Below are 18,766 nucleotides of genomic sequence, written 5' to 3'. Positions count from 1 at the left end.
AAGTGTAAACTCTTTCCAAATTCTACTAAATACAGAGTATAATTTTTTGCCAAGATGATGTTGACTAACTTACTGTTGAGTTTCAATTACTTCTTTTCGGTAAACAGAGAATATGTCGCCAGAGATCTTTTCCGTGCCAACATTGTATTGCATGGAGTGCTGAATGGATATTTTTCCGTACTTCAAAAATCCAATTTTATTATTACTCTAGTTCGTAATATGTTACAGGTGATAATATTGACTCCATCTACACTATAGTTTACATTGCCTCACTGTCCTAAATGTAGTACAGTGTTCTCCCTAGGACCTTTCTAATATTTTAAGTTGCTTTATGTCGCACCGACACACACAAGTCTTATGGCGACGATGGGGTAGGAAAGGGCTAGGAGTAGGAAGGAAGCGGCCGTGGCCTTAATTAAGGTACATTTACCTGGTGTGAAAATGGGAAATCACAAAAAACCATCTTCAGGGTTCCGACAGTGGGGTTGAAATCATTACCTCCTGAATGCACGCTCACGGCTGTGCACCTCTAACCGCATGGCCAACTCGCTCGGTTTACATAATATTAATACATATTTGAGTCATTGTATGTTCCAAATTAAAATGTAAATAGTAAATTATTTCAATGAAAAATATCCTTTTATTTTCAGCGTAACTGCACAAGTTACATCGGAGTTCAAATGTGTAACTTATCTCGTAGTGTCATGCGTGAGCAGTGTCTGGATTAGCGTGGAATCGCATGCGCGCATTCTTTTCCGTGGGACGTAACAAACCTGCCTGGCACTCCTCAGCAACCGAGTGATAATGAACGAGCAGTAGAACTCTAGAAGTTCAAAATAATCTTTGTCTTCTTCGTGACAACACTAAAATTTTGTAGTTAAAGTTTATCTATCTGATATTGTTAATGCCCTGGGGAGGGGGGTATATACTACCTAACTTTTTTGGATCAGTCGAAAATGGCTAATGAATGTCAAGAGCTGAATCCAGGGATTAGACTAATGAACAAAGTGTAAAAGGCATGTCTCCAAAACAGAGACAATAACTTGGAACAGAGGTCAATTTAGATGAATTAACTTTGTTATCATAAAAGCTAAGGGAAACGGTCTGAAGATTAGCATAAAAACAAATTGATGGGGATACAGGGAGTCAAATACGTACGTAATGTGTAATGATGCTCCAACCACAGTAAAAATCACTTATCAGTCTGTTTTCTTTGTATCTGATCTAAAGTATCTTATTCTTAAAAGGGGACCATTCACTATCTCGAGGTGAAAGTAACAGCCTTCACACAATAAAATCCGACAGCTCTCCAAGATAACGTACAGGTTTCAAAAAAAATATGGCTACTGACAATCCCTATAGATATTATATTCCCATAAATCAAAGACACCAGTGAATCAAGACTGACAGAAAAGTAAACAAATGTGGATTACAAAAGGTTAAGAAAGGAGTTGCCATAGTTACAAAAACAAATAAACATGAGTCAGAAAGCAAGTAAAACGAGAGCAAAATCCCGAAATAAACATATTAATTGGCTGAGGTGGTGGTGATAATTGTTTAAAGAGGAAGTACAACTAGACAACCATCCTCTATATAACACTAATCGGAGGGGAAAAGGCAGGGACCCAACACTTCGAAAAATGAAGGGCGTGAAAATGAAGACTCTCTAGTCCTTGCAAACCTAATAGCGCCGGGGTGGGAAAAGAACAAGAGTTAACCAAGAGAGGTCAGATAGAGTAGATAAAAGTGAGGAGCCTGGCACAAGTTGAAGCAATGCCAGGACTCAGCTAAGGGCCCCATGGTCACCAACTCATGCTCCAAAGTTCAGGGCCCCTGCGGCTCTTTTTAGTCGCCTCTTACGACAGGCAGAGGATACCGTAGGAAGCCAGAAACAATAGCAAGATAAAATAAGAATAATGGCCAAAAAAGAAATATCCATAAGACACTGAAAAGTAACACAAGTCCGATAACCACTACACACCCACACACACTCGGAGACCAAACATGCGAAGCAGAGGGTATAAAAATATAACAGCACAACAAATATTACGACAAAAATCGTAACAGCATGACGTGATTCGGTCAACAGCTCATGAGCTTGACGTGAAAGCACAGATCAAAAACCTGGGTTGCCGCAAAGAGGCCTGGCCCACCCAGTCTACACACATAACGTAAATAACTTGTACACCGCATAACACGTATTCATATCGCACATCAAGGTGAACTTGAATCGTACGATATCAGTGTTAAACCACAACGCAGAAAATAAGTTCGAGCCAAAACGTCGAAGATACAGAGATTTAAAAGGTCTCAAATCAAAACGGGCAAACTTATCACACACACAAAATAATCTGATTGTGCCACCTTTTGCTCTATTGCAGGAACGAGTACACATAAGCAGACATGAAAAGAAAGGAAGGACGGAGAAATTAGTCTGCATCAAAATTGTAAAGCATAGTACATTAAACAAGGGATCTCTCAGTAAACAAACTAGCATAACTATTGCAAACCAAGAGTGGATAAGTAGGATAAATACCTCGAAATTGAAATAGTCATATTCACGACTCTAAACATAGAGAGCAATTTAAAATAATGTTAAAATTTTTTATAGTACCATTTGTATGAGACGAAAGCCATCTCTCCATCTTCTCTCTACACTTCTTGTCAGACGACCAGAGGTAACTCGAATCAAAGGTAAGCTAGAAAGAAATGCTTTGGCAATTCTCTGTTATGTAAAGCGCTATCTGTCTAATTAGGACGAACTACACGTCAAGTCTGGCATGGAGAATACCAAGCAGCCATAACAGACTGACTTACAGTATCATAAAGAATGTGATATCTGTAAAGTACAAAAGCAAAATATGGAATTATGATGTGCGGCACAGGAATAAATTGAAATTTTATCATATTCGTTTTTTTACGTCGTATTCCCTGCCCAGCTACTCATTTCTGCCACCCATCTGACGAAAATTTCTGGGGAGAACACTGTAATATATAACTTAATGTCATACATGATCTCTGTTAATTATTTGTTGTTCTGGCCTGAGTGGTTCAGGCAGTAGAATGCTGGCCTTTTAGCCCAAGGCAGTGGGCTGAGCCCGATGGTACTTGCAGATGCTCAAATATGCCAGCCTCATGTCAGTAGATGTACTGGCCCCTAAAAATCTCTTGTAGTACAAAATTTCAGCACCTTGACATCTTGGAAAACTGTAAAAGTAGTTGGGTTGGACATAAAACGAATAATATTGTTATTCACATTTCCTGCAAATAATTCTATTGCTTCCCTATGAAATTATGTCGGACCAGCTCATATTTCAGAAGTTTTACTGCCTGGCTGGGTAGCTCAGCTGGTCGAGCGCTGGTCTTCTGAGCTCAAGTTGGCAGGTTCGATCTCTGCTCAGTTGGGTGGTGTTTGAAGGTGCTCAAATATGCCAGCCTTGTCTCTTCAGATTTACTGGCACGTAAAGGAACTCTTGTGGGACAAAATACCGGCACCTTGCATGTCTGAAAACCGTAAAAGTAGATATTGGAATGTAAAACCTATATTATTATTGTTATTATTGTTATTGTTATTATTATTATTATTATTATTATTATTATTATTATTATTATTATTATTATTATTATTATTGTTGTTGTTGTTGTTGTTGTTGTTGTTATTCAGTTGCATTAGCTGCCTCAAGGGGCTTACTGGGGAAGAAAGAAATGGCTTGTTAATGCATGATATACTGTACATGTTCAACTGTGTACATGACTGTATTTCAGGAAAGAGAGAAGGTAAGTTACAACTGTAACATATCATGTTATTAACAATCAAGGATCTAAAAAGAGACATTTTTGTCTTCCCACATCCTCTTGTCTATTGCTGTGAGGAATAACCTGATAGAAACTTTGAGAGTTTTGTTTCTATAGACTTTCTTTTGTCTACAGCCTTTGCTTCCACCTTCTGAAAAGAGTGATCCCTGGGCAGGGAGTGGCCAGGGGAGTGCATTACACTCTCCCTCGAGTGAGTACTACCATGTAGACGACAAACCTGATGGACTCACGATACATCGTACTGGGGGTTTGGTCAGTGGTAGCAACGGTATTGTCAAGATTGATGTACCTGCACCTTTACGTGAAGAGCCACGTTTTCCAAAGGAAAAGTGGAAAACTTTAGTTGGTATGTGTGATGTTGTCAATCCTTTATATTTGCTGTTTACTCTATTTTCACCTTAAAGGTCATGGGACTGTGCTATGTGTGCCTGCTATATTTTATGGCTTAAAGTTGACAAATTTCATTAGTTAAAGATCTACCATAGAAATGAATATTTAGGATGTTTACTTACCATGTAACATATTTTATTGACAGTCTGGTATTTTCCACATTCTTTTATAATGGCAGAAATGGTTTCTTAAATTTTAAAAAAATCTTCATATTAGCTACTTACGTTCAGTGTGTACATAACTTCAAAAAAAGTGAGCTGCAAGTTTTAAAATCGAAAGTTTATTCATCTTCTACTTCTTTATGATCGAGAATCATGTAATATTTTTTAAAAATTTTGTATTTCCCGTGTCATAATGTAAAACAATTTACCTATACAATACTCATTTATTGTAACCTAAAAAAAGGAACATATATTTGAAACTACCTTCGGTCTTGCTAGAGACAGTCTGTCTGTCAAGTCATCAGCTCAGAGGCTGGTTGGATCCTCAAGTAGCACCACCAAAGGTTATGCGGTTACAAGGAAACCCAAAAAACCAATGGTAGCAACAAAATGAGGTGTACTAGGCAGATGAGAAGTGAGGTAGTTTGCCATTGCTTTCCCCACTGGGTCAGAAAGTACTATTGCAGCAAGACTGACCCTATGAGCAACACCTTTCATAACACTCAGATGCACTAGTCGTGCTCTGAATGTCAGTACTCAGCACTACCCATACCTCAGCAGCTTCCATACTGTCACAGCCATGGATGTTGATTGGGACTTCGGTGGAAGCTACACTTTACTCTGACCTGTGCCAAGAGATGGATGCAAAAGTACTGTATCCATCAAGAAATGACAGCAGGCAGTGCTAGAGACCATCATCATCAAAATTATAAATTTAAGGCAAAACATAAATTATAATGGATAAAATTTATAAAATAAGAGTGTGTTGTTGACATTTGGTGCAAGACAGGTACAGTTAAAGAGTTGAATGATGAACACTCATTATGATCATATTTGTTCTAGTGCAAGTTCTCAACGTTTTCTTCTCATTTGAAGAATGCATTTCTCAAAAGACTAGGTTAAATGCACAAAATATTAGCACTTCGAGAATCTTCTTGAATTCAGTTCAGTTGAAATAAGTGTAAACAATAATAATAATAATAATAATAATCGTATGGCCTCAGCTACCGTGTGCAGACATTTCAATTTGACGCCATCTGGCTGTCTGCTCGTCAATTTCGTCGTTCCGTTTTACTCTAGGCCCACTAGATGGCAGGCCGAGTAAACCAAAACTCTCTTGGGCGTCTATGGCTGAGATTTAATGAATTTTGTCGGTTAAACACCAAATGTGTCACCAGAGATCTTTTACATGCCGACATTGTACGACATGGAATGTCGAATGGACTTTCTTCCGCCCTTCAAAAATATGACTACCTCTGCCGGGTTTGAACCCGCTATCTTGAGATCCGGAGGCCGACACTCTACCACTGATCCACAGAGGCAGCTAGTGTGAACAGAATAATATTGATGGGAAAGTGTGCAGATGTTTGTTTTCAATATGGATCTTTGAAAAAATTGAAAGAGCAAAAGCAAATAAATATTATAGAGCTGAGTTGTAGATGGGAGGAAGAAGAGAAGGGAGGTATAGTGTAGCCTAAGGTGGGGCTGAGGGATGTGGAATGGTCGGTGATTGCTGGACGGAATTTGGAGAAAAATTTAAAAAAAGGGGGTTTAGATTAATTTATTTTTATTGAAACTAGGAATTAATAGATCAAATGAAGGTCTTGGTTTTTCTGATTTCTCATTAAGATTGAAATTAGGATTAAAGTACAGTATTGGTCCAAATGGATGAAACAATTTTTAGTGATATTGGGCAGAGGGCCCCTAATAACCATTTTTAAGATTTTTAGATCTTGATCAGTATTCATGAATTTTTGGTTTGAGTCCAACATATGTTTTCCTATAGCTGAAAATCTATATTTACATGAATTTACATGTTTTTAAGTACTTCGTGTCAAAGTTTCTACCTGTTTGGCCAATATAGGTGGACGGAGAACTACTACATTAAAGCACATAAACACCTGATCTATAGAATTCATTATTGAATTTGTGTTGTGTAAAATTGCTGCATTATTATTGTCTGTTTTAAAAGAGATTTTTATATCATATGTTTTGAAAATGTTAGAAATCTGGTGTATCTGTGGATTATTAAAAAAGAAAGTGGAAAATAAGTTCTTGTTACTGGTATTTTTCTTTTAGTGAGGGTAGTGGAAAACCTTTTAAAAAGCTTTTAACTCTACAATGTCAACTAGTCATTTTAAGTTTATGGTTGGAAAACGACCAACAAGACATATTCAAAGGTCAGTATTAATTAATGACTGTAACGAATCAAAGCCCATGAGGATTAACGTGCAATACCAGTTAAAGTAACACGTATATAAAGACAAAAAACTTCAGAAGTTTTAAGTTTGAGACGATTCTGTAATTTTTAACCAAGGCTCCGGACTACTATGTCACAATACACTCGGTTGTTCACTCATCGTAAGAACAAAAGAAGAAATGCATGAAACCTTTTAGCCAGAATCTCATTATGTCATGTTATCATTGAGTCTTAGATGTCAGTGTTAATGTATCGAGTCATTTACCCTAACCTTGGCACTGTTATTTTAATCACAACTGACTGACAGTTCATACATTGTATATTGTAACTGCAGTTCAACAAAATGTTTTACCTAATTAGTGTCAAGACTATAATTAAGTATAATTAATTGTAAATACATCAAAATCATAACTTAACCTTGAGACATTATAATGGCTGAGGATGCTCGGTAGACAAGCAAAACATGTCCCAACTGTAGTATTATGTCAACGATAAAATCCTAACAATAAAAACCTTTTATTGTATTGAATAGGTGGAAAGCAAATCAATATTTGTATTACTTTATAAGTGGTATGTTTCGAGTTGTCAGTGGAGAGATGGCGTGGAATGACATTAGTAGGAAAGATGAAGATAAAGTTGAAATTCAAGAGGACAAATTAGGGCAATATTAGTTTATAGCAAGGGCAGTTAGGGATTGGAATAACTTGAGATGTTCAATAAATTTCCAATTTCTCTGAAATCATTTAAGAAAAGGGAAAAAACAACAGATACGGAATCTGCCAGCTGGGCGACTGCCATAAATGCAGATTAGTAGTGATTGATTGATTGATTGATTGATTGATTGATTGATTGTTTTCAGTATGAATCTTTGAAAAAGTTGAAAGAGCAGATGCAAAGATATATAATAGAGCTGAGTTGTAGACGGGAGGAGGAAGAGAAGGGAGTGCAGCTGAGGGGGCTGAGGGATATGGAATGATAGGCGATTGCTGAAGAGAATTTGGATTAAAATATAACAGGGGGTTTAGATGACTTAATTTCCTTTTTTTTTAAAAATTGAAAATAGGAATTAACACGTTGAAGACGAGCGACGTACACCATACACCGTACAACATACTATAAACGTTAGGATAGTGCTGGAACACATTCCGCAGTGCTTGCAGTTCATTCAAAATATACCAGGTAGCAGCACATCATTGGAACCTAATTCTATTATGATGGAATGAAATGGCGTGTGGCTTTTAATGCCGGGAATGTCCGGGACATGTTCGGCTTGCCAGGTGCAGGTCTCTTGATTTGACACCCATAGGCGACCTGTGTGTCGTGATGAGTATGAAATGATGATGAAGACGACACATACACCCAGCCCCCGTGCCAGCAAAATTAACCAATGATGGTTAAAATTCCCGACCTTGCCAGAATTTGAACCCATGTCCCATGTAACCAAAGGCCAGCACGCTAACCATTTAGCCATGGAGCCGGGCAAGTTATATTATGATACTAAGTTGGTACTGCCGAGGTAGCTTCATAGCTGCATGGTCTCGCGCGGCCGGCTACTACAATTAATGTAATTTTTTCATTTCTCAATGATTAGTATGTATGTTGTGTTTCATAAATGCATCATGGTGTGTGCTAATACATAACTTCTCATGTTTTTAATTTACCTTGTGAAAAAAAATGAAAATAGAAAAAATGTTTTTAAAAAATTTATTTATAAAAGTTAGTGGTTTTGCTCCCATTTTGAAAAAACAAGGTATGCATGCTTAGAAAGTTTCTGAATCCAAAATAGGTTTTGTGACTTTATCCCTTTCAGTGCCGCGCATATTTGTTAGGTACTAGCCAAGAGTGCCACCCACTTTTTGTCCGATTTGCAACTCGCTAGGGGGAAAAAAAAATCTTCACTCTCTCAATTTATACACATTATCAGTGAAGCGTTTTTCTATTATGTAAAAGGAATGTCCCTTTGAACTAATGGCACTTTATGCCTAACAACACTTATGCTTAAAATTAAAATAAATCATGAATTTAAAAATTTAAAATTCAATTAATAATAATAATATTTAATGCAGTCAATGGCCGTATTATAATACAGTTATAGCCATAGTGGTCAATGTATAGTTCAATAGTTTATATAGCACTTAACTATTACAGAATTTTGTCAGCGAGATTTGTCTGTTTTTGCATTTTATCACATGGATCGCCACAGAGTTTACACTGGCACAGTTCACTGGGGTCACGGTAGGTATCCCTCTTGCAGATTTTGTAGTGGAAACCATGGACCGCAAAGCGAGTCATGGTGTGCCTCAGTTCATAGTTAGCCGTTATCCATTCCCTGTTGATCATCGCGTCTGTGGAGAAGAAGATGCCATGTATCTTCCTTTTTGTCCTGAAGTTCCTTTAACAGGCTCTGGTATGCTCCTGACGTGGGCAATGCTAATTCAAGCCTTAGATCTTCAGTATAGAAGGGTTCTCTGGCAAGCAGGTAGACCAAGCGTGATGGGGTAAACTTAGAGACTCCCAATGCTTTTTTCAGAAATCTAGCTTTTACCTTTTCAATTTCTTTGATGTCTTTCTTTTGCAGTTGTTTCCAGATTAGTGTCAGGCCGTAGGTTAATATCGGTGAGATCTTTCACTTAAACACTTTCAATGCAGTTTCCAATGAAATTTTCTGTATATTCTGGATGGTGTTCATGGCAGATATGGCAGTTGCCACTTTTTCCTTGATGTTGTAGCTGAACGTGTTTCCGTTTGTACTGTTAATCCAAGAAACTTAAACTGTGATACAACTGTTAGTGGTTCTCGTCTGTAGTATATCACTGGCTGCGGGCTTGCTACCTTTCCTGAAAGTCATTGTCACTGTTTTCTTCTCATTTAGTTGCAATCCATTGTGTGTAGCCCATGATGTAAGTTTATTGAATGCTTCTTGAAGGTTTTTTATTTCACGAGACACCACTACCATGTCGTCTGCGTATGCATATATTTTCACATTTCCTGAAGCAATGATCCTGGAAATGTCCGCAGTCGCAATATTGAAGAGCAAGGGGCTGATTGGATCTCCTTGTAATACGCCAATCTTCTGCTCTAGTGGGTCTGACACGTCCACATTGTCATCTATCTGTATCATGTTGTTATTCAGAATATTCCTCAAAATTTTTGTGATGTAGTTTTTACCAGTAATTGCTTCTAGTTTCTCAATGATCATAGTCCTGTTTAATAAATCAAAAGCCTTCTTGTAGTCTACGAAGACAGCATGTAGCTTTCCTTTGGGGATTCTTAATGAGTCTTTTATATCTTCTAATAGACATTGTATTGCCTGTAAGGTTGACTTTCCCTTTGTGAATCCAAACTGTTCTTCTGGTATTGCTCCCCCTACTAGGGTGTATGAACGGTCTGTTAGTAGGCTAGTTAGTATTTTCAAAGCTGTACATTCTAGGGCTATGCCACGATATGAATTTGGATCTTTCGTGTCTCCCTTTCCTTTGTATAGTACTTTAAGAGTGGCAGTTCTTCAATTTTGAGGAATACTTCCTTGTTTCAAACATTCATTAAACAGTTTTGTCCACATTTCCTTGAGGTTAGTTGCGGTACTTTTGAGATTTTCATAATATATTCCATCCGGTCCACATGCCTTTTTGTTTTTCGTCGTATTTATCGCTCGTTCTACCTCTTCCACAGTGAAAGGTTCATAGCTAATTGTCGAGTAATCTTCCTCCCTCAGATCGGGTCGCATTTTGTATACTTGTAGAACGCTTTTAAAATGCCGCTCCCACGTTTCCAGCGGGATGTCTCTTGGGAAATGTTGTTGTCTTGGTGATCCTATCTTGTACCATTGTTGTTCTGCCTCTTCTATCATTCTTCTCTCTTCTTTTCCCTGGAAGATTTCTTTTGCTTCCCTTACGATGTCTTTGTATGTCTTCCTAGCTTCATTATATTGTCTAAGGGATGTGTCTGTTGGTGAATTTCTTGCTCTTCTGAGTACCTCTAGTGCACCTTGTCTCGCTTTGTAGCAGATGTGATTGAACCACGGCTTCGCCTTCCTGTTTTGATGGATGTTGCGTATGATTGCACTCTTAATCTTTCTATATTGGTTGTTGCATTATCTATGTCTCCTCTTTGTATTTCTCTTATAATATCTCCAGTACCTGTGTCCTTTAATATGTCTAGGTCCAATTTTCTTCCTTTAAGTATATTTCCTCTTCCATTTTTGGTTATTGGTATGCATTGTAGGTTTATGGTGGTGTCCACAGGTAAGTGTTTCCTTGCTACGACGTTTGTTAGTACTTTTTGTTGTGATGATTGACTATTGCTGAACACCAAGTCGATTGTGCTGCAGCCATTTACACATATATATGTTGGAGAGTCTTTCTTATTTATAAGGCTTAGGCCTTCCCTTTCCTGATAGTTTACTACGGTCTTTGACTTCTCCTGTTTTATATCAATCCTGCAGTTTAGATCCCCTGCTAGTATTATTATTTCTTTGCGGGATACTGCATTGAGAGCTACAGACAGATCGTCAATTATATCGTTTTCTTTATAGTCTGGTTGAAAGTAGACCGCTATTATTACACAGAGCTTCGTTCTTGCTACGAGGGTAGTATCAGATTTTAGTATGACGGTGAATGGGGATAGTCTTGTTTTCAAGAGCACCGTGATACCACCTTTTGGCAGTGGCGGCTCGTTTGGGAGGCGCTTAGGCACGCGCCCCCCACGGGGTTCCATTAAATGAGGGAATTTTAATCTTAAATGTTAACAAGCTAAATATTTTACTATTATTATCAAGGGCGCAAGTTGTACTGTACTGCACAAAGACTTTAATATTACTTATCTAGACTCACAGAGCACGCTGATGCTATGCGGAATATTGAACACTTTTGCACATCGCCATGTTGCGGGTGCTTCAGCTTCGAATGCATGGTTAGCACGTGGTAATGTTTACAGTCCCTTGCATGTTTTCGATTTGAATCATGTCTGTTAGTGGATTTATTGTAGTATTATATGTGACGGAGTGATACTATATTGTCAAATATTTTCAAGGAAAGTGAGAGCTTGTACGATACACTAGTTAAATTTTTCGGCAATATTAAAGAGAAGTAAGTTAGGCCTGAAGTGTGGAATGGAAAGGTACGGTATTCACTAGGGTGAATTCGTGTGCAACCTTTACATGTACAGATCATTACTAGATGGGATCTGGTATTTCTTTCCACATGTGAGTAGAAATTGAACTGTTATAAAACGACTTTCAATGGCCGTAATCGAAAACTAAACAGGTTACAAGGTGGTTGATTCAGACAACGTATGGACATTAAATTTAGAATTTTTAGGCTTCTTCTTTTCCCTCTTTTTTCCTCTTTCCAATTCATCGGGGATAATTTTTTAGAACTAAACAGCTGTTCTGAAAAAGCATACATATTTTTCGTACAGACTGTACCGGTAATACAAATTTGATAAACTTGGGCCTAGAAGCCGTAAGATATGACTGATAAAGCTTGATGAAACCCTTTTAATATTAGGGTAAGGTATTGCTTCAACTTATTATCAATTATCTAGAAAATGATTTATTGGTATCGTAACTTATGTCTTAAGTTCTCCTAAATCCAAATCGCACAGAAATGATCAGTTAAGTTCTGCTCATACCATTACGTTATGTCATATATAAACCAAACGAAACGGAAAGGCCATGGCCTACCAAGCGAGAGCTGCTCAGCCTGAAGGCCTGCAGATTATGAGGTGTCATATGGTCAGCATGACGAATTCTCTCGGCCGTTATTCTCGGCTTTCTAGACTGGGGCCACTACCTCACCCGCATATATCTCCACAATTGTAATCACATAGGCTGAGTGGACCTCGAACTAGCCCTAAGATCCAGGTAAAATTCCCTAACTTGGGCGGAGACTGAACCCGGGGCCTCTGGGTAAGTGGTAGGCACGCTACCCGTACACCGCGGAGCCGGTATTTCATATTCAGAAAATGATAAATGTATCTGGTATTTTAGAAAGATTTTAGCAGTTATGTGCCTTTTAAACAAACTGTTCAGAGACTTGTATAAAATTTGCTGTAATGACTTATCAGAGAGGAATGATAAGCTATGTACCATTCATAGAAATATTTTATTTCACAGGTTTCCTTTTTGTTGATACTGAAGATTATTGTTATCGGTACAGGAGTTTGTAAATATTTTACTAATGTGTTCTCCAGTCTGCTGAGAGACGGGCAATTTTTCTCTCACGATATGTAATCATACTTAAGTTGTAGACCGCTGTCATTTGAACATGTCTTCGTATTTTCAATAAAGGTAAAGTGTAGAGCCTAGGTTTCAATTACTTGTATCTGTCCCGAATGTTCAAACATATCAGTTACAAACAAGACCCTTATATTAAAATGAGCTAGGCTTTTATACTGTTTTTTTTTTCTTTTCTGTTTTCGGGGACTGAATTTCAAATAGGAGGGTATGTATATTTGTTTGTTAGTAGTGTATTTTTCAGTCTGCTAAAGGTTTTCTTATTTTTTTAAAATTTTATTTTATGTGCACCACTTACACGCTATCCAAAGGAATTGTGTAGATTGTTTAGTACAATGCAAAATGTGTTCAGTTTTTATACACAAGTATTTTTTAATTTTACCATAGTCTTGATATTATGTATATTCATTGCGTGTGTACATGGTAGTCTGTGTAGGCTGTCATTAATTTAACAGGGCAGGTATTTTCATATGTGCGAAATGTAAGTTAATGCATGAATTCCATACTACGGTCTCCTCGGCGAGCTGTGGAGTGCCCGCAACATGGCGGTACGCGCATGGACATGTCTACCCCAGTCAAAAGCTTCTGCGCAGCCAGCTGTGTGGGGCCTTGGTACTGCGGCCCGATGCGCTGTTGGCCCGGCGCAGGAGGGCGCTCTTTCATAGCGGACCAAATACTCCGAGTCTCGCTCGACTGGCCTTGAGGGAGCCAATCAGAGGCACAGTAGAGATGTGCTGTTCTATCGGAGATTCCGGCGCGTTTCTACCGCGGCTTATGGTTGCAGCCAACCTACCCGAAACATTGCTGATTTGATTTCTATTTAACAGGGGTCAGTTTGTGCCATTTCTCTCCTAAAACTAGGAACTATTTTACTGAGGCACTTACCTGAGTTAAATGTGCCGGTATATATTTAAAATAGTCTTGTAATTTTTAGGATTATTAACTAACGAAAGTAGTAACGACTGTAACTACTGTCTCCTCGCACTTGACTCATGTTGGCCATACTCACTGGAGAGCGCGATGTTTAGCTGTGTGTTGATGAATGATCTCGTGAGGTGACTGTGACGTGGTGAAATTAGGAGAAAGGTTGTGATTTATATGTAGGCGTAGTGTTATGTTTGCATTTCGTACAGTATGATTTCCGTCGAACATATTAAAGAACTAACGTTTTCTTCTCTTTCTATCGAGAAGAAAGTCGAACTGAAGGAGTGTGGTAGGCCGACACCAGACTTCTCGTTGAAAAGACCGGAGCCCAAGGAAAATGAAAATAGGGCTTTCCAAAGACAAATTAATTCTCCTGACGTATATAACAAGAACGCGTGGATATGTGGAATTGATATCTCAGAAACCTTCTACTGCATTCCTTGCCTGCTATTCTCCCGTTCTAGGAAAGGAGGTAAATGGATTACCACAGAGGTGATATCAGTAGTACCATGGACTTTGAAATGCTTGGTAAAGTCAATGTCGTGTCTTGTTTGAGTGATCACTACAGCGAAACTATTCGTAAACATAATTCGATCGTGGACAAGAACAGACAAATGTTAATAATAATAATAATAATAATACAACAAACAAAAGCGGACATGAAGAGCACATAAATTCAACTCGAAGACATTTTGAATCGAAACATATATGGAAAGAAAATTGACACATGGGAAGTTACTCCAGAGAATGAAGTACCAAGTGGACGTAAGAAAGGTAGAGGATCTTTAGTCAACAGATGAAAGCATATCATAAATAAAGCTTCGTGTGTTCCAAAAGGGACCATTCACGCATAATAATAATAATAATAATAATAATAATAATAATAATAATAATAATTGCATATGCATTGCACCGTATAGTGTTCGAAGTGTGTATCGTGATGACATGGTTTGAAGAACTTGAGATACATTATGGAATTATGAAACTAAGGCGCGCCCCCCTGTGCTGATATCCACGAGCCGCCACTGCCGTTTGGTCTTCCACGTAAACCTTGAGTTGCAAAGAGATGTATACAGTAAAATCCATTGTAACTCCATTCTGTTTTGAGGAAAGTTTCGGTTAATATTACTGCGTCATAAGGTCGGAACAAATTATCTGGCACTAAACTAAGAGCATCATTTAATCCTTCAATATTTCATAATATCGTTCTTAAAGATTCTTGAGTGTCTATTACTTATTCTGTGGTTGTTCTTTCCTTATAGATATGCTTCCAGGTTGATACCTTGAGGTGAGCTATCCGTGAAACGTCTCAGAAAGCGAAATCGTCCTACTACTACTACTCCTTTAGGCCAAAACTTTGGGTCTTCTGTGTTCTTTAGTTGTTTGAATGGGAAGCCTACTTTGAATGATTTGTGCGCTCCCTGTGAGTTCAGATCCTCACAAACAACATAGTCTTCTAATCTCTTCTTTTTAAGGAAGTTTATACATTTTCACTTGTGGTATTTTTGCCTAGTTTACCAATCTAGAGCCATGCATTTTTCTCTGCTGCTTGAAGTAAGTTGTCTTGACTTTCCCACGATTATCTTTCGAGAGCGTCTTTGTTTTTTATATACTACCGCTGTATATCTCGGCATGTCAATGCTTTCTTTGTCGTTAGTCTCCACACTGATTTATCGATTTCAGATTCTGATCACATGCACTATCCGCGTCTTCGATAGTTGCTTGCGTTGCCGCTGTTTTGCGGAGGACGTGTTTTTCTTTCGTTGGCTATCTTCCAGTTTTGTAAAGTCCGCTGATCTATTGTCCATTGGAAGGTGTTGGTTTGTTAGTTTAGAAAGATTTTTTTGCCATTTCGTCCATTTTCTTGCACATTTTTGCACGCATCTCTTCTAGTTCTTTTTGCATGCTTCTTCCCGCTTTATATAGAGTGAAGTCCTGTTCACAGTTGAAACATAACCATAGAAGTTTTGATTTTTTCTTACTAGTTGATTTTAGCGCGTTAAATTGGTCTTGTTGTAATTCTGCACATGATAGATGGTGCCATCTTTGGCATGGTCCATCGCAGGTCACGGCTATTTCGTTTTCTTCTACCCACTTGTCGCATATAGAACGGTAATCGATCCTTATGTTTGCCACACCAGTTGTCAGAGCCTGCTGACTGTTTTGCTCTGACATGGTTGATTCTATTTTTTTTTTTTTTTTTTTTTCCTTGGACTGGAGTAATGAACAGTTATAAAACGAGAATCGATTCTACGTGTCCGTGCAGTTATTCTGCCAAGCTTAATTTCCTATCGTCACGCTCAGTTTCAAGAAACCAGTGAATTATTTATTCTTTGAAAGATTCAGCGATATTATTCCATACTGAGAAATTTCCTGCAGCCAATATGGCGTCTTCTAACGGATTGGACAAAGGTTATATTTCTTTGTATAAATTATATCTTGCTTTACTAATCGCTAAAATTAGCATATCCCATTGAGAACCGGCACTTTACATACCGAAACCACTTATTGCACCAAAACAAGGAGAGCCTTATTCACTATACAATCAGTGGTAAACACGCTTCGTATTTGCGTTGCAATAAGTGCGAAGAGACGTTCACCTATATTGCATGCGCTGGTTCACTTTGGGAAGGAGAGACACAGGTGCAATATTAGCGGGCGGACGTTCACACTGGGGAGAAAATCCACGGTTGTAATAAGTGCGGAAAGACATTTACTGATGTCACATAAGCGAATTGTTTGCCATCGGTAGGTTCAATGGATGGTGTGAATTAAAATGAGTCTAAGCGAGTGAGCGTGTGCTCGCTGAGTGCCTGAGTGTCTCCCTGCCGATGAGCTTCCACTCCGCATTTGCGGTGAATAAAAATATAGAGTGGAAGCTCAGCGCACACTCGAGTGTCTGGAGCAGCCACTCAGTGTCACTGATCAAGGTCGTGCACGTGCCATGTATATAACACCTTAGGCTCCTTTCACACTACACGGTTTCGACCGTACGGAAAAAAAAAAAAAAAAACGTACGGTGACATTCCTTTAGTGGCGTGAAGAAGAGCATGTAGACCTTTCACATTACACGGCATGGCAGCCGTGCCGTTGCCGTGCCGTGTAGCAGCCGTGTCTTGCCACTGGAATGGACGGCTGCCCTTGACTCAGTGGTGCACACAGCTAAATGCGTGCTTTCACACTGTACGGTTTTGTAATCGTACGGCAGCTCTCGAGCAGCTGTAGAGGAGATAACGCGAGGGTATCTAAACACAACTTATACGCATTAGTATCGTTGCGTTTTATTGTTTTACTTCGTTTTTAAAATGTTCAGTGCATTGCTTTCTAGGATTTATCGTTGATTTTGTGAAATGGCTGACGTAGATTCTGAAATTCTTATTACTCTGGTCCATACTGGGACATAACTCTAAGACATTTATACAGTAGTGGCGATTGGGTATTGGACGTGTGTGTTGGGGAAGGGGGCGAAATGTACAAACAACAAAACGTACCCGGGTTTGCTCAAAGTGGTAGGCTAATTTCAACAGAGAGGTAAAGGTTGTCAGACTACCAACTTAAGTGCGGTAATAATTTTTTTGGATATTGATTCAATACCATACAATAAAACTTCCATCAAAGGAACAATTTTGCACATGCACTAAAATTCAACAGAAGTACGGTGTGATAATACAATTAAAATTGGTTTAGTATTTGACTACACACTACGAAACTAACACACTAAACAGATTGCCAGATAGACGAATGCGCGCGGCAAGGTCGTGAATCATACCTCAGTGTCCATGACCTTGGCATTAAAATATAGGCTACCCCTACTACCCTTCCTCACAGGACATGCAAATTCTCCTCTACTTGGTATGGCGCTATACAAATCGTTTAGCCGCGACAAACCACATTTTGTGCATATTCCCGCTAATAATTTTATTGATAATTAAAGAAAATAAAAGAAAGATTTATCTGATAAGACAACAGGGCTTGTACAAATTGCTTTTTTAAATGATTAAAATAAGTCCTAGTTTCAGCCACCTAAAACGGAATAATAATGTAATGTTTTCTCCACAAATTGGGGCGGGGGCACCGCACCCCTTCGCCCCCCTAATCGCCGGAATGCGACCAGAAATGCCTGGCGTGAATTCACTTTGAAATGAAACCAGATTTTGATCTAATTTAAGACAAAGAAAAAAGTTTGTTTGGTAATTTAAGTGTATATTCAGTATATTATATATAGTGTATATTATTACATAATACAGATTCACAAATATATACTTATGGATACAATTTCAGTTTAATGTTCAGCCACAAACTACTAATATTAAGAAATCATCCTATTATTAAAATGACTCTCTTGCATGACTAGCATCAAGACATGCCGTGAGCTTCCCACGGCAAAGAAAACCGTACGGCAAAAAAACCGTTGTAGTGTGAAAGCAGCATCTCCACGGCAAAGAGACTGTGATAACACTTAGATGACTTCCGGGTAGTTCAATGCTTAACATGGCAGGCGGCGGTGTGGAATTCCAGTCCGCTTTTATCTCCATTTTAAAGGAACATACAATTATGTTTTCAAAGTCACAGTTACCGGGTAAGAAGCACAAGAAAACAAGTGCAATAAATGCAGTTCAGTTTGAACTACTCGCTAAATGTAACTTAAACATTTCCGTCCAACAACTGCCTGATTGGCTGAATGGTCAGCATTGAGGGCTTCGGTTCAGAGGATCGCGGCTGGGTCGGGGATTTTAATCGCCTCTAATTAATTCTTCTGGACCGGAGACTGGGTGTTTGTGTTTGTTTGTCCCAACACTTTCCTCTTCGTATTCGCACTACACTCTACGCTACCAACCATCACAGAAACACGCAATATTGATTACATCTCTCCATGTAGGGTTGGCGTCAGGAAGAGCATCCGGCCGTAAAACAGGGCCAAATCCACATGTGCGACATAATTCGTACCCAGGACCGCACAGAGGTGGGAAAAGCGGTAGAAGGAGAAGAAGAATTTCCGTCCAACAACTGTTGCTAAAAAATTACAAAACATGAAAACAA

General features: G+C 38.6%; 1 protein-coding gene across 8 annotated transcripts in view; it reads left to right on the top strand.

Moving 5' to 3' along the window:
* The window catches only part of LOC136878816 (phosphatidylcholine:ceramide cholinephosphotransferase 2), a 724,489-nt gene that overhangs the window by 670,244 nt on the left and 35,479 nt on the right, over nt 1-18,766 (top strand). For all 8 annotated transcript variants that reach the window (XM_067152320.2, XM_067152315.2, XM_067152316.2 and 5 more), the window contains one exon: nt 3,931-4,162. In XM_067152320.2, the coding sequence (XP_067008421.2) occupies nt 3,931-4,162 (232 nt within the window). The remainder of the gene's footprint in view (nt 1-3,930; nt 4,163-18,766) is intronic.

Source organism: Anabrus simplex, chromosome 8 (assembly GCF_040414725.1).
Source record: "Anabrus simplex isolate iqAnaSimp1 chromosome 8, ASM4041472v1, whole genome shotgun sequence".
NCBI classification, from domain to species: domain Eukaryota; kingdom Metazoa; phylum Arthropoda; class Insecta; order Orthoptera; family Tettigoniidae; genus Anabrus; species Anabrus simplex.
Note: the sequence above shows the minus strand (reverse complement) of the source record. Positions and strands in the feature narration are given on the sequence as shown.